General features: G+C 43.0%; 2 protein-coding genes across 2 annotated transcripts; both read left to right on the top strand.

Moving 5' to 3' along the window:
* Positions 1-2143: 2143 nt before the first annotated feature.
* LOC311266105 (uncharacterized protein) lies at positions 2144-4812 on the top strand. Its single transcript, XM_084368289.1, has 3 exons — positions 2144-2648; positions 3208-3392; positions 3803-4812. Exons 1-3 carry the CDS (start codon positions 2436-2438, stop codon positions 4332-4334), a joined length of 930 nt encoding a protein of 309 aa, XP_084224415.1. The 5' UTR covers positions 2144-2435; the 3' UTR covers positions 4335-4812.
* An 826-nt stretch (positions 4813-5638) lies between these two features.
* On the top strand, positions 5639-14940 carry pgap6 (post-glycosylphosphatidylinositol attachment to proteins 6). The gene is made up of 13 exons (XM_084369924.1): positions 5639-5801; positions 6295-6478; positions 6590-6791; positions 7440-7567; positions 8011-8276; positions 8380-8726; positions 8857-8953; positions 9520-9634; positions 10144-10286; positions 10562-10740; positions 11868-12014; positions 12141-12257; positions 12346-14940. Exons 1-13 carry the CDS (start codon positions 5738-5740, stop codon positions 12661-12663), a joined length of 2307 nt encoding a protein of 768 aa, XP_084226050.1. The 5' UTR covers positions 5639-5737; the 3' UTR covers positions 12664-14940.
* Positions 14941-15378: the final 438 nt, after the last annotated feature.

The following is a 15378-nucleotide window of genomic DNA, read 5'->3' as shown; positions in this document are numbered from 1 at the left end:
TGTCTCTTATGTACTGTGACATTTTGTCATATTTGAGCAAATCTGGGTACTCTTACTGCTGTCTCACTGGAGTTTTCTTGATGTAAGTGTGTTAACAAACTTGAAATCACATTTTCTTTCTGAACATCACCCAAATCTTTGCATTTCTTTGTGTGTACGTGTGTGTTTACTCATCTTCATTGTACTGTATGTGCTGTGAAACAGGCAGACTCATTGCTTGTTGACAGCTTGTACTAACCTCTCCACAGGTCTGTGTCGGATGCAGCAGTGTTTGTCTCCCTCTAACAGCAGCCTGCGGTAAAACCCTCCTGAAAGTTTTCTCCCTCAGTCACAAAGTTGCCTCCCACACTGTCTGACCTTTCTTTTCAGACACAAAAAAATATTTTCCATCAGAGCTCTAGGCTTTGTTTTCTGTAAGCTGGCGAAGTGTCATAAATCTGCTGTCAGCCTTGAATTCTGCCCGTCGCTTTATCTTTCCTCAGGTCGCTGCTCTTCATCAAACAATGCGCCCAAACTGGCCTTAACCTCGGCCACGAGGAAACAGGAAGCTCCCACAACTGTTGCCCTGATTCTGAAAGGCATTAATATGGGGCAAGATGACAGATGAATAAAAATAAATCATCTATTTGAGTGGATGGCAGATGTTAGCTTCCGCTCTGCTTTTTTGGCCCGTCTCTGAGTCTAAAAGTGGGCTGTGAAACTGTACAGACCTGTTTCTTCTACACAGTCTCTTTGGAAAGTATTAAACACTCTGAGCTGAAAATTAAATTAAACTAGATTAAACATCATTTTATGAAAAATATTTCTACTGTACAGGCTAATCGAAATGTAGTCTGTCCACTTATAAATATATATTCCTTTTCTTACTGTATTCATTTGTTTGTTTGTTTGTTTGTTCATTTTTTCATTTATTATGAAGGTGCACTGTGTAGTTTTGGAGAGGAAATACTAATCAGAACAGACTGATCTTCATTGATTTGTTTAATATCATTGAGTATAGGCTACATACTGTAAAGTACACTGAATGTCTGCGTGTGCAGCCAGTCCTACTCGCAAACGACCGATCCAATGAATGAACACATAAACATAAAAACACCAAAGTAAGTGACTGAAAAAAATGATTTTCGCAATGATGGTGTTATTTGTAATCACATAGCCAACGTTGTTTCAATCCATTATGCCTGTTTATGTATATTTTATAAGCTGAATGTTTGTTACTTGTAATGTTGTGTTGACGGCTAACATTAGTCAGAAAGTTCACTGATTTGTCTGATGTTAGCTCTAGTGTTAGTCGGGGTAGTGCTATAATGCATATCATTACATGCATTATGTGGACACGTAGCCTATTTGACAAGCTGTCTGCATTATTTGTTGTATTTGTAAGTTCCCACGGAGTGATTCACTTATTAGCACTGTAAATTACAGGTTGGGCATATCCCCTAGCCAACAAGACAGTTTTACTGGCTTTAGTTACATTCTGATTGGATATTTTTAATAGACTACATAATAAGATATAGGTAATATCTATCTTAAGTAACGCTGGTGGACTATGAGGGGGGGTACAGGAGGCCCCCCCACCCCACACAGCTATTTATGTTTTTCGCCCCTGTCCCTCAAACATCCTGAGTCCGCCACTGTTAATTAACAATCTGTGTGAAATGTGGTGGAATCAAGCTTTAATTTGTTGGATTAATGGTAAAATCTGATTCTGATCACAGTAGTAAAGACACATAATGTATTTAAGTGCTCACATCATATAAAGATGGTTAAAGTGCAAGAGGAAAAAACAACCTGTGGTGGTTTAAGAGTGTACAAAGGTTAACAGTGTCATTTCTTCCATAAAATGTCAGGTCCACTACAACCAGTAACACACATTATGTGGACATGTGGCCTATTTGACAGGCTGCCTGCATATTTTGTTATCTTTGCCATGAGTACATTTAAATCAGGAGCTGATTCCTTTTCATCATTTGACTCTGATCATGTGCGCAGCAGCTCTGTGCGCACAGGTGTCCCTGAAGCCTCCCCATGTGACCGCTGGTATGTGACTCCCATCATTGTTTTAAGAACTACACACAAAGAGCACTTCCACTTTCCAGCATCGCGTTCTGGGCTGCATACCAGCAATACCTCTGTGCTGTGAATGGTGCGCAGGACAGATGAGTCGCGCGTTCACACTTCCAGCGTTTTCACGGCTCGTTCCGCGCCTCTGTGTGGCGGGTTCGTCGGTCGCGATCATGGTTTATTGTGGACTGTTCAGGAATATAACGCGTGGACTTCAGTCAACAGGTGCGGGAGATTTATGGCTGTGAGATTGTCCCCGCTGCCGGGGGTCTGACGTCTCTGAGTAGAAGTTGTGAACTTTACGCACAAGCTGTTCTCCGTCCTAAAGCCGCCGATCGGAATACTTGGAAGTGATTATACAGCACGGCGGGATGGAAGAAGAAATCCCCAACGATTCCTTCCCGTGTCTGAAAGAACTGGAGAATAAGGTTGGCAGGAAAACACCGGAAAGCCTCCTGGTTTGGATGAGAGATGCTGCGGACTGCGAGGATGGTTGGAGGTCCGATGTGGTGGACAGGGGGGACCGCAGCTCTGCCTCCAGCGACAGCTTCTCAGACAAAATCAGCAACTTAAAACAAGAGATGGTAAAGATTAAGATTGTTTATTTATCATGTTACAGGCACTGTGTGTTTAAAAAAGACACAACAGTTTCCTTTCTGTTTCATGGTGACTTTACGCGCCCGCATGCATCTGCGCATCTCTCCATTTTTGGGCAATGCCACAACTTGCGCAACTAGTTTCAGCAGTCACTGCTCTGTTTATTCTGATGATGACAGGCTTTCACCTGTACTGAGGAAATTTCAAAACCACTGAGTGCCATCGTGGGAAGCTTCACCTGCTCATTTTGAAGTGTAATGACAGACACTGTCACCTGTCTCTCCACCACACCCCTCAGCTGGCTTCTCCCTCATTCACCTCCAGTCATCTGGCACATTCTGACTGGATTCCTCTGCTCATTCTCTGTCACTCTATATCCTCCCTCTTTTTCTTTGCTCTTCATCTGCTTCATGTATTGTAGTCAAATGAGCTGATAAATAAAGGCCCCCATCTCACAATTAAGGCCCCCACCCCCTCGCAGAATGAGCTCCTGAGAGAGGTTAACATCCTCATACATGTACCTGCATCATGTCTATTTTCACGCAGAGGTGGCTGAGGTGTGCCGATGTGAGGATTCTTCGCCAGCTGGTGGCCGTGCACGAAGGGATCGAGGCCATGCGTTGGCTGATGGAGGAGCGGGATGCCTTCGCCAGCCGTGGCAGCAGCCTGACAGGCAGCCTCAGCAGCCTGGCGACTGTGGAGGAGCACGGGGCCTCCATGTCCCCCTACAGGTACTGTACAGTGCAGTGTTTAGTTTGGCAGCTGTAGCCTACAGGAAGCTCCTCTCATTTTGTCCATATTATGCTTATTTTCATTCTTTTCATTTTAGATGTGTGTTAGATTATGTTGACACGCTGTAATGTTCAAAAACACAATGTTTTTCTTATACTTTCCATTGCCGCAGCACCTCAATTCACCCTCTGTGTCAACGCTCCATTTGAGTGCCTGTCTCTTTAAGTGAAAGGCCTGGGTCGCCTATGCTAACAGTATGAACACTGACTAACGTAAACACCGACTCTCTGGCTAGCTGCATGGCTAACTGAGCTAACAACAATCATAAACAGCATGTATTTAGCAGCATTATTAGTGTCATGGCTCACGTTTCATATTTGGTTCAATATTTCTGCTGTTGCTCCCGCAGAGACAGCCTGAGTCCAACTCAGGATTTGACTGAGGCCACTGGTGAGGAATCAGAAGATCTGCAGCCACACACTGACCATGGTGATTCAAACCACAGGAGCTGCTTTGACATGCTAAGCCCTGCGTTTGCTCAAGCAAGACCTCCTAGTCCTTCTTCCTCCTCAGAGTTTAAAGACACTCGTTCCACATACGGTCAGGCATCATCCAGTGCCAGTTCACCAAAGGCACAACCACAGGGCTCAAGTGTAGCTTCATTACAAGACATGACAGCTGGCGGTGCTGACATCATTAGACAGGCTCTGCTCAGATCGAGCATGGCAAGAAGAGAAGTGAAAGTAGGTAATGGTAGTTCTGTCCCGACGCAACAGTCAGAGGAGAAACAGACAGAGCACCAAACTCAGGAGAGTTTCAGAGCGTCTCAGAACAATACGATGGAAAAGGAAGAGAGTGCAACTAACAGAGAGACAAGTCTGCTGGGCTATGATGCTCAGTGGTGCTGGGTGGAGTCACAGGACGACGTGACGTTTGTATGATCTTATAAGCACAGTTTAAATGTATGATCTTTGGTTTGATGATATTCCCCTCAGCAGTTAACTGCCAGTAATGCAGTGGGATTTAAAATGCACTTTGACACTTACTGTATGAACGAATGATGCTCAGAGGTGAATGTGTCACTGTCTCTCTCAGTGACTCTGAATAACAAATAAGAAGGAGCTCTTCAAAATGAAATTTGTCAAATTATTATGTCCTTGTCTGATGAATGTTTTGCACAATGGGGAATTTTGGAGATATTAATCATGAACGAATGAAGTTTTTTAATTCCATTTTAAATTAGTGGGCCTGCTTTGTTTCCATTTGTGTGCACTTAACTTTATCTGATTGTCTTATTGTATTTATAAAAAAGAATGGCAGTCAATCGTTTTTTGTGCTTATTTCTCATACATTGTCTTGTCCCCTTGAAGTCTTTCACAATCGTGGATATAATGCAACAATAAACCTGTGAGGATTATAAAGATGAGGCCATTGTTTTGCTTGTATTATTATGGAATGATGAGCCTTATGTACCTGTTGGTAATAAAACAAAAATGTCTTTATTGGTGCTCTTTCTTGTCTCTCAACTCAAACATCAGATAAGTATTAAGGGCTGAAGTCTGAATCATGACAGCTATGCTTTTTCCCCCCTTTCCTTCAGTGTGTTACTTATGTTCTTGTGCATGTGAAAGTTAAAAATGTGGAAGTACAGAAGCTCCTCTCTCCCACAGAAAACACTGCTCCTGAAAGGCCTCGTCAGTAGTCCCTCCTTTAATTTTGTGACTTTGTCATGAAATCACAAATGACACATAAGAATTGATTTAGCACAGCTGCTCTGCTGTTGTTAGCTGTGCTGGCTCGGGCGTGTGTAAGCTGACCAATCACAGCAGACTGGGTGTTCGGGAGGAGGGGGCATTTCAGACAGAGGGAGAATACAGTGCTGCAGCACTGGATAGAATGAGAAAACTGATTACTTTTTTTGTAGCACTAAATCATGTAAACCTACTCTACTAGTAACCCAAAATAAAATTGTCAACCACAAAATGAGCATAATATGTTTGTATTTCAGCAGCCTCATGTTACAATGGGCATGTGTTTTAACATCAAATTAACACACATAAGATATGGTTATTTATGCCACCTTAATGATATTTGCTCATCTCTTTTAAAAGGACATTTATTTTGTACAAGACATGCACGTTTGTTACTAAAAGGTCGTTCATGCGTGCGATGTTACTATTTCCGACGGACCGCAAAGGGACCACCCGCTCTCGTGACGTCACGTATTTACATGGAAATCCGGAAGTGCTGTGCAGGTAAAATGTTGTGCCGTTAGCAATGCGTTTGTGTGACATTACAGGTGGACCAAGGACGATGTAATGGTTCAGACACTCGCGGAGGAAACATGGAATCTAGTTTTCTACGTGGTCTCCTGTTCGTCTCCCTGACGGCTTGGACATTAGGAGACGGCAAGTGTTTGTTTTTTCAGCTAAAGTGACGAATTCCAGAGAGGGAACTGGTGTTAGCATGTTGGCTAACTGCCTCGACTTGTTAGTTTACCGGAAAGAGAGAGACCTGCGCTCTGTACAGTTGTCACTCGCATGCACATAGTTAACGACGTATATTGTGAGCCCTGTCATTGGTATGAGGGTGACAACATGTATATTTACAGTATATGTCTTTCAACTATACTGCTGACTGGTTATTCTTACTAAAGTGTGTCAGCAGCCTCTAAAAACACTATATGATATTAAAATTGTAAAAAACAAAAGGAAAAAAGTCATATAAAAATGTAAATCATTTCAAAAGCATTAAATAAATGCCATGTAACGTTAACTCTTGCCTGTTCACACTAGTTCAAGGACAATCCTAGATGCATAAGACATTGGCAGTAAGTTATGTTTACTGTTGAGTCTAACTTCACCACACCCAGTAGAAAAACTGTTGTGTTTCGCCCTACAGATGGACAGATGACGTTTGTGTCAGAGCTCTCGTCCAAACCAGCTCAGAAGTTGTCAAAGTACGGCTGGTACGGCAACGTGAGGCTGCAGAGGTTTCACATACCGGAGGAGACAGCCATCGCTCGCTGGCTCTTCACTGTCACCAAGGGCCACAACTTCCACTGTGGACAGCGCAATGTCACCATGTAAGATATGTCCTGATCACATCCCTCAACCCTGCTTTTTATTTGAGTCTCTCTGCTCAATTCCTGCCACTGCTTTTTCCTCTCAAGCTCATGTCTCTCTCTGTTTTGTAGCCATATTCGATGGGGCGCCCCTCCAGTCATAAACCCTACAGGATCAAAGTTTCCCAATCACACACTCTGGAGCCCCTGTCTGGCTCTGATCCTGCCGGTGACTTCGCACAGCTCCACAAGCTTTAATCTATCCAATCCCGCTCCTGGTGAATGGTATGTTGCAGCCCACTTGCCTGAGGATGACGGGCGCATAGAGCAGAAGGTTTGTCTCGAGCTGTACACAGTACCTGCTTGTTGCTCTTTATTACTGTTGTTGCTGTTATGAGTCCTCATTTTCTAAGATCTTCCCCTTGGTTCCATATGTACACAAACACTGACACCAGCTATTTTTAAAGTTTTAATACCCTGACTGTGTTAATATTTAAAATTGAACAAGGGTTTTGTTTTGCCTTAAAGAGCCTAGATGAAGTGTCGGTATTCGAAAACAGCGCTCGACTTGAAAATTTCCATTTAACTCCAACCTGTTCCACCGGAGCAGTGGGTATGTGGACTGTGTCTTTTGTAAGGTAGCTAAACTGCATTCTTCTTCGTGGCTTCTGTTCCTGTTGCAAAGTTTGTTGGTAATGAAGCCTTGTTGAGTGGCTACTTAGAAGGCTCCTACAACTATAAACAAAGTAACACAGTATGAAATTGTGCTGTGATGACAGTTTGTTTTTCAGTTTCTTCAGTCCTGAAAGTCAATAAATGAAGATTTTTCTTCTGATCACAATGTCTTCCCCAAAACTACACAGTGCACCTTTAAGGTGCAAGACAATACATTATAAACTGAAGAGTAACTATTCGCCATAATATCTCTCTTTCTATACTGTATATATGTATACAGAATAAAATTTCTGTCTTTATCTGTTAGGGCTTTCCGTCCTGCTCGTACTTCTTCCAGCCTCAGCTGTCAATCAGGAGAGCGGTGGACACTCCCACTTTACAGCAGGGCACCTTCCTCCAACAAACTGCAGCACCTGACCGACCTGCACGCCTTAAGTAAGAAGTGTCTGTTTTATTTTCTCTTGTCTCATCCTTTGTTCTATATCATTATTATAAACTTACTGTATGTAAAGCAGCATTATGTAGAAATCAGCATTTTGTGCAATTCACAGTTTAGTGCAACACCGCTGTCGTAAATACAAATCCCAGGTCTGTAACTGTTTGTCAGATGTAATGTAGGTGCTAACTACAAACAAAACTCATTCATAACAATGTTATGTGTTGAAAACTTGTATGTTGAATTGAACATGTATGTAACGCTGTGATCCTACCCTCTCACTGAAGTTACATAGTGCAGAGTGGCTGAGACAGAGACACCATTCGTCCTATAACAAGACACTGAACCATCAACATGATTTTGAAGCTGTTATTTTGAGGTGAAAAAGTTACATAATGTTGCTTTAAGTACATTTACTTTAATGTATTTGTGTCTGTCTCAGGTTGTATGTTCCAGAGTTTGCCTCCTCTCTCTCCGTCTCTGTGGCTGACTGTTCTTCAGGGGAGGGGTCAGACAGCGGAAACTGTTCACTGGTCCTCAGGCTCGGCTCCTCCTCTCTGCAGCGCCGCCCGTTAACAGTGAACTGCTCAGGGATTGGCTGCTCTGCAGCTCTTTCTAACCCACCTTGGGACACATGGTTACGGGTTGTTGTGGAGAACAGCCAAGACAACCGTACCATGACCTTCAGTATTGTCTCAAACTACACAGGTGAACACAGAAACACACACACACACACCTTTAACACATGTTTCACACACTGTCTGTTTTAATCCACCACCTGTGTGTGTGTGTGTGTTAATGTCTGTCTCAGTGGGATGTAAGCCAAAAAGCGTCGGCCTCAAAGCAGATGACGACATCAACAAGCTTCGTGGCAACAGCAGCTATAGCAACTCAACATCAGCGGGCAACAGCTCCGTGGTTACAGACACAGTCGCCTTTAGCAACCAATCAGCATCACTGTCAACACCGCTATCAGCGTCGGCGTGTGTGTGGAGCATCCCCGTGCTGTACGAGGAGGTGGATGTTCTGTCGCTGCGATTCACGGCCGTCAACGGGCCCAACATCAGTGTTACACACACGCACCCCACACTGCTCACCTACCCCCTGCACACACAGGCCACTGGTGGTACACTCAACCTGCAGCTCACACTCAACACCGTGAGTAACACTGAATTAACAAACGCCCACAGTATGACAAAGTATGTTAAAATTGTGCGTGATTTTGCTGTTTTACATTAATACATGTGTGTGTGTGTGTGTGTGTGTGTGTGTGTGTGTGTGTGTGTAGACTAATGTAACCCTGGGGAACAGCAGCAGTGTGGTGGCCTGCCTCTCTCCCTGGGCTCCAGTGCTCCAACTCAACCACTCTCAACCCTGTCACACAGGTAGCACAGCTCACTGGAATGATGTATTCACATTCACACGATGCCTAAAATACCTTCTGTAGCTTCATTAATCAGGAAACATCAAGATAGAATATCAAATATCAAATACTGTAGAAATAATGATAAATGCTGTATTACAAATATCTGATCAAACCAGACAGGTTATGTTTTTATTAGAGCGTGCGGTGTTAAAAGTTGTCATGCCGACGTTCTTCACCTGTTCAAGTCTACGAAAGTCTTTCAAAGTGTTTCTCTGACTTCTGCTAAGTGCATGCTGGGATCCGTTCCAACATCTCTATGACTCAGACGCCGTCAGATGGATATTTTATGCAGCTATGAGGAAATAGGTGTTGTTTAGAGTAGCTAATCTTTAGACAACAAACAAGAATAATTTTAATTCATATATAAAGAAATTTAGCTTGATATTTTGCGCTCTTATATATTATTTCGTATTGATCAGATCTTTTGTGTTGAATTTCAATAAATGAACCACTCCTTCTTGATACACTAATGTCCAGAAACGCATGACTAAGCAGGAAGATTGACTCTCCCGTGTGTGTCTGCAGCTTTGTTTGGAGGATACGGTGTTCGTGTGAATGCCAGTGTACCTAAAGCCGTGGTCAGGCTGCCCTTCCCTCAGTCAACAACATGGTACCTCACCCTGCAGCTCATGTGTAACAGGTAACGTTGCGCAACGTCAAAGTGTGTTTCACACTTGTGTATACTTTCAGCATTGTTTTAAAAATGTCTATTTAGAGCACCATATATCGTTTTTAAAATCGCTTCTAACTCACTTCTATAATGGATTCTCCTTACTCGTCCCTTCTTTGAAGAATTTCTTGAACCCATATCTTTCTGGTTCTGTCTTTGTTTCTCTGCATTGTACAGCAGTATCAGGTCATTAAAATTCATTTTCCTTAGCTGCTTGGCACCTCTGCTATTAACAGACCATTAGCGTTCATCAGTTCATTTATCGTTCACATCGTCATTGTTCTAGTGATCGGCCTTGGTGTGGACAGCCCTGTAGTCACTGTGTGGAAAGAGTTAGGGGTCGGGGCAGAAGTGAAACATTTGTATCCACGTTTAGAGGTCCCAGAGTGTTGAGACTTTGAGTTTGATGAGCTATTTTCTGTCTTGTTTATTGTTTAAAGTGTTTTTTAATAATTAAATATGTGTGTTTTTCCCTGCAGCAGCGACTGTGGTAACACATCGCTGGTGTCTGTGGTCCCAGAGGTGTTTCTCAGTGCCTGTGTCGAGGACTGTGGGACATACGGAGAATGTAGACTGCTGAGATCCTACAGCTACCTGTACGCTGCCTGTGTCTGCAAGGCTGGTACGACTCTGACACACGCACAGACACACACGCGCACACACACACACACACACACACACACACACACACACACAAACAAAAAATAAACGTTTTGCCTCACTGTGTCCTTTCTTGTTATTTATTGTTTAATTCAGAGAATCACTAATTTTGTTTTGTTTTGTTTTGTTTTGTGTGTGTGTGTGTGTGTGTGTGTGTGTGTGTGTGTGTGTGTGTGTGTGTGTGTGTGTGTGTGTGTGTGTGTGTGTGTGTGTGTGTGTGTGTGTGTGTGTGTGTAGGTTGGAGCGGCTGGGGCTGCACCGACAACTCCACAGCTCAGTCATACCGTCGCCAGTTGACAGCCACTCTACTGCTCACGCTCAGCAACCTGGCCTTCCTGCCCGCCATCGTGGTAGCCGTCACACGCTTCTACATCACTGAGGCCTCCGTCTACCTCTTCACAATGTTCTTCTCCACGGTAACACACATTAAGAAACACACATGTACACGCGCAGACGTGGGAATAATTATACTTAACATATTCTTTTGGCCTGACGGTGTAATGCTGTGTTAGGGAAGCTTCAGTAAATAAAAACGGACATCTCCTTCGTATTTACAAAGCTCAAGCCTTGCAAGTTTTTATCTGTGTCATCACACTTTCAATGAGCCAAGGTGACAAGTGAGCCAACTGACAGTGAAGACTGCCAGTTAAGGCACTAAATGTACCTTCTACAGATATTTTTATGACCTAATTCTATGTAACAGAGAAGCATATTAGTGCAGGGATGCAAAAGACTTTTGATAAGTCTCATATCTATCTACTAGTTTTTGAGAGCAGGGTCCTGTTGACTGTCTTACTTCATCTATTTAAGGACACTACAGACTTCATCGTGTATTGTTACCAGATGTGGTTGTAAAAATGCTGACTTGTGTCTAGAGTAGAGTTGTTTGGTATCGCCCTTGATGTAAGTTATCTTCAGATGACTCCACACCAGATTAAACACAAATTTCAACCATGTTTACCACCCAGGGTTATTTTATTTACACTTCTGAGAAAAAACTGGAGTTATACATTCTGCAGATTAGTCACTGGGGCTTTTTTCAGACTGCAGGCAAATCAGATTTGTTTCTCAAAGCACATCTTGAAGGCCAACGGTCCGCACTGTAATTTACATGTGATCAGATCGGACTCGCATTAGGTCAGTGCGGTAACGACAGCGTCAGTAACTGTGCACACTGGTGACTCACCCTCCAAACAATCGTGCCATCATGGTCACAGTGCAGAACTCTTCAGTCACACTAGACTGAGCTGCTAGTAGCAGACTCTGCTCTGCTGCTCTGATGCATTACAAGTGAAATCACATTTGATTGGCCAGAGAGTTGGACTGAGATGCATTTGGAGAAATCCAACTGCAAACACATTTCAAACCACCTCCAAGTTTGCAAAAAATGCGTTTTGATTTTGTTTTGACTTTCTAAAATCAATCTGGATATGCCAAATGCCAGATATGTGCTGGCAGTCTGAACAGATAATGTGAGAGTTAATAACTACTTCAACTAACTGACTCTTTTTGCATGTTTTTTTTTCTTCTCTCCACTTTCCAGTTCTACCATGCATGTGACCAGCCTGGTGTAGCTGTAATGTGTATAATGGACTACGATACCCTACAATACTGTGACTTCCTGGGGTCAGTCTGCTCCATCTGGGTCACCATCCTGTGCATGGCTCGCATCAGAGACACATTTAAATACGTAAGACACTGACCACTGATTACAATCCTGTCATACTATCATCACACTTAACTGAGGATTAAAATGATATCGAAGTGCTTCAGTTTGTTTAATATATTCTGTTTGTGTATCCTCCTTTGTGTGTAGACTGTGTTTATGCTCGGGGCTCTGCTGATAGCCATGTCAATGCAGCTGGACCGTAAAGGTCTGTGGAACCTGCTGGGCCCCGTCCTCTGTGCCCTGCTGTTCATGGTCACTGCCTGGGTAAGAGATACACCACGATAATGCAGGAACAACACTATGTGACGGACGTCATGAGGTTTGCTGAATCGACTTCTGGTTTGTTCCACAGGTTTACCGAGGGGTGCGGCGGCGTCACTGTTACCCACCTTCTTGGAAGCGCTGGGTCTTCTACCTGATCCCCGGGGCACTGTGTGCCCTGATCGGGGTATGTTTGTACATTTTTGCCGGGACGGAGGAAAACTACTACTACACGCACTCGCTGTGGCACATCCTGGTGGCCAGCTGCGTGGTGTTCCTGCTACCGCCCGAGGAGAAGAACAGGGAGGCGTGGGGCTGGAGCAGGGGCTGGAGCTGGAGCTGGAGACCTCGGGTTTGTGGGTACACGCTCTGTCAGAGCAGCAAGGACGAACTCTACGCTGTCACATAGACAGAGCAGAGACGCTGGAAGGAAGGAAGGGACTCGGCATTGATTGTTAACTACAAACACTCACATAAGGTAAAGGGACAAAAGGTGAAATGTTTTTATATTTCAATAAAAACATTCTCAAGAGGTGTTTAAATGAGCTTAAAGGGACAGTTCACCCCAAAATCAAAAATGCATTTTTCCTCTTACCTGCAGTGTGAACTATCCATCTAGATTGTTTTGGTGTGAGTTGCTGAGTTTTGGAGATAGAGACTTCTCTCTAATATCATTGAACAAGACGGCTTGTGGTGCTCAAAAAGCCAATCTTTACAACTGTATTTGAAAAACTCAAGATAATCCTCAGACCTTGTTGTGAGCAGTTTCATGTAGGAACCGTTTTCTTCATCACAGCGCAAGGAAGCATGTATGTCGTTTTATCAATGAGTAGATGCTCGCATCCTTCCATGCAGCGATACAGTTTGCGGGCGTACTCGCCAACCCTCCCGATTTTCCTGGGAGACTCTTTTTTCATTGCTCTCCGGTTCATTCCTGGGGTCACAAATCTCCTGTATTTCTCCCAGTTTGGGACAGTTTTTCACACTTTTAGTTTTCTACAGTTATATAGTTCCCACATGAAGCAACTCACAACAAGGTCTGTGGATTATTTTGAGGAAGCGGGTCATGTTTTCTGGAAAGAGTTTTCCAAGTTTTTTGTTTTTTTTTGCCACTTTGCGCACAAGCCGAGCGCCACCTAGTTCCATTATATTGGAGAGAAGACAGACATCTCAACGGCCTAATCTACAAAACCTGGCAACTCACACCAAAACAATCTAGATGGATAAATAGTGTAGGGAGGAAGAGAAATATGTCATTTTGATTTTGTGGTGAACTGTTACCTTGCAGACAACCTGAAATACACACACACACACACACACACACACACAAACACAAACATCCCCGTGAACCCAAATCAAACCTGCTGAAACCTCCAAGGTGGTCCAATGCACCAGCTTCGGTGTGAACATCAAAACCTGCAGGTAGCACACCACCTGACCTTTGACCTCACGACCAGGAGTTTGTACATATTGTGTATGTACATATTTTACTTCGGCTAGAAAAATATTTGGAATATTTATAAGGAATAGCACTTTGTGGAACTCTTTTAAATCTTTATATATTTAGCTATCAATTAGTCTGCTGATACGATATACAATATTTATAGCTGATGTAAACCCTCATTCATGTGCCCTCTTGTGTTTTCATTTGTCCAGACATGCTTGATTTGTATCTGCCAGGTAGTTTTAACAACTCAAAGTCCACTTTAAGGCTTTGTTCTGGAGCTTTCAATCAGATGAAGAAGAATCAAAATGTATCATCACAGAACAAGAAGGAAACGAAATCATCCAACATACATCATTCAAAACCAGCAAACCTTTCTTTAAGTCTTCCCCGTAATGTCGACTTCAGCTTCTTAACTCTCTCCCATGTGTCTTCTCAGAAAGCCAGCTGTAATCAGAGGCTTTTCACCGAGCGTACGTGTGAACAGGTGGATAAACTAATGTGTAGTCGTTCGGGGATACAGGGTGCCTTCTCATTCCGTTTGGAAAAAAAAAAAGAAAAAAAAAAGAAATCCAGATAAAATGCCGTACATGACAGGATGTCATGTTCACATACAGATATATATATATGCAGCTGTCTTTTCTTGTCTTTTTTCCCTCTCTAAGACCTTCCCAGGAAACATTAACTCTGAAGCACTTTTATGATTAAAAAGCTGATTCCACTATGTAATGTACATAGCCCATATGTGTATGAATGGGCACTTTATGAATGTATATTCAGATTATTGTGTCCAGTGCCTCCTCCTGTCTGTATCTTCATGTGAATGACTGCACTGTGTGTGTGGTATGAGTGTGTATGAGTGTGTATTTTGAATCACACCTTCCATACTTTTTTTTTTTAATGCAAGACATTTCATTTGTGTTGTCTAATTTATGCGCCCCATGATGTTTTCATTGTGATTTTGCACTGTTTCAGGACGTTTCTGTCACTCTCGCAGAGCCTTCCATTGATTGTTGAAATGATCTTTTCCTCATTTGTGAGAGTGAATCACTTCTTGTTGTTCAGTTGTATACAAAAGGGATTCTACCACAACAATGTACTGTCGCTCTCATTGTGTGTAAGGATGAAGAAATGTGTCATGTTCCATGTAAAACATCCTTGTCCTGGACGACTACTTTTCAATCTGTTAAAAAAAAATCACCCAAACAGCATTTAGCCTCCCAAAAATAAAGCTGTCTAAAAAGAGAAATGTTTCATGATTTTTCTTTTTTCGTTTCATACTGTTGTTCTTTCCTCAGGCACTCAAACACTCACACACACACACACACACACACACACACACACACACACACACACACACACACACACACACAGCAGGAGAGGATGCAGAGTGGAGGGAAGCGGATTACCATAATCCTCAGAAATATAGAAAGTGCTTATTTGGAGTGGTGAAATACACATTTCTCTGTGTGAGTGTATATATAGCCTCCTCCATTAGTAAATTTGATGAGCGCTCAGATGGAGCAAAGCTGACACAGATCAGCACTACAGATCACAACATCAAGCCTAACTGCTCGTCTGTCTGACAGTCAGAATGATAGCAACAACGGCCAACATATCCTGACTTGTAGTCCCCGCCCCCCTCCCCATATAAGTCATGCTTTAAAGGTGTTGGATCCT

This window comes from Pagrus pagrus, assembly GCF_965226575.1.
Source record: "Pagrus pagrus genome assembly, chromosome: 12".
Taxonomy (NCBI): domain Eukaryota; kingdom Metazoa; phylum Chordata; class Actinopteri; order Spariformes; family Sparidae; genus Pagrus; species Pagrus pagrus.
This window is presented reverse-complemented; position numbering and strand designations above follow the sequence as displayed.

Bases quoted from the DNA above. Each gene is read 5' to 3' on its own strand.
- pgap6 (XM_084369924.1), top strand. From the start codon at position 5,738: ATGGAATCTAGTTTTCTACGTGGTCTCCTGTTCGTCTCCCTGACGGCT. The intron at 8,954-9,519 runs GTAGCACAGCTC...GTGTGTCTGCAG, and splicing joins CTCTCAACCCTGTCACACAG to CTTTGTTTGGAGGATACGGT. The intron at 12,258-12,345 runs GTAAGAGATACA...TTTGTTCCACAG, and splicing joins TGTTCATGGTCACTGCCTGG to GTTTACCGAGGGGTGCGGCG.
- LOC311266105 (XM_084368289.1), top strand. From the start codon at position 2,436: ATGGAAGAAGAAATCCCCAACGATTCCTTCCCGTGTCTGAAAGAACTG. The intron at 2,649-3,207 runs GTAAAGATTAAG...ATTTTCACGCAG, and splicing joins GCAACTTAAAACAAGAGATG to AGGTGGCTGAGGTGTGCCGA. The intron at 3,393-3,802 runs GTACTGTACAGT...TTGCTCCCGCAG, and splicing joins GCCTCCATGTCCCCCTACAG to AGACAGCCTGAGTCCAACTC.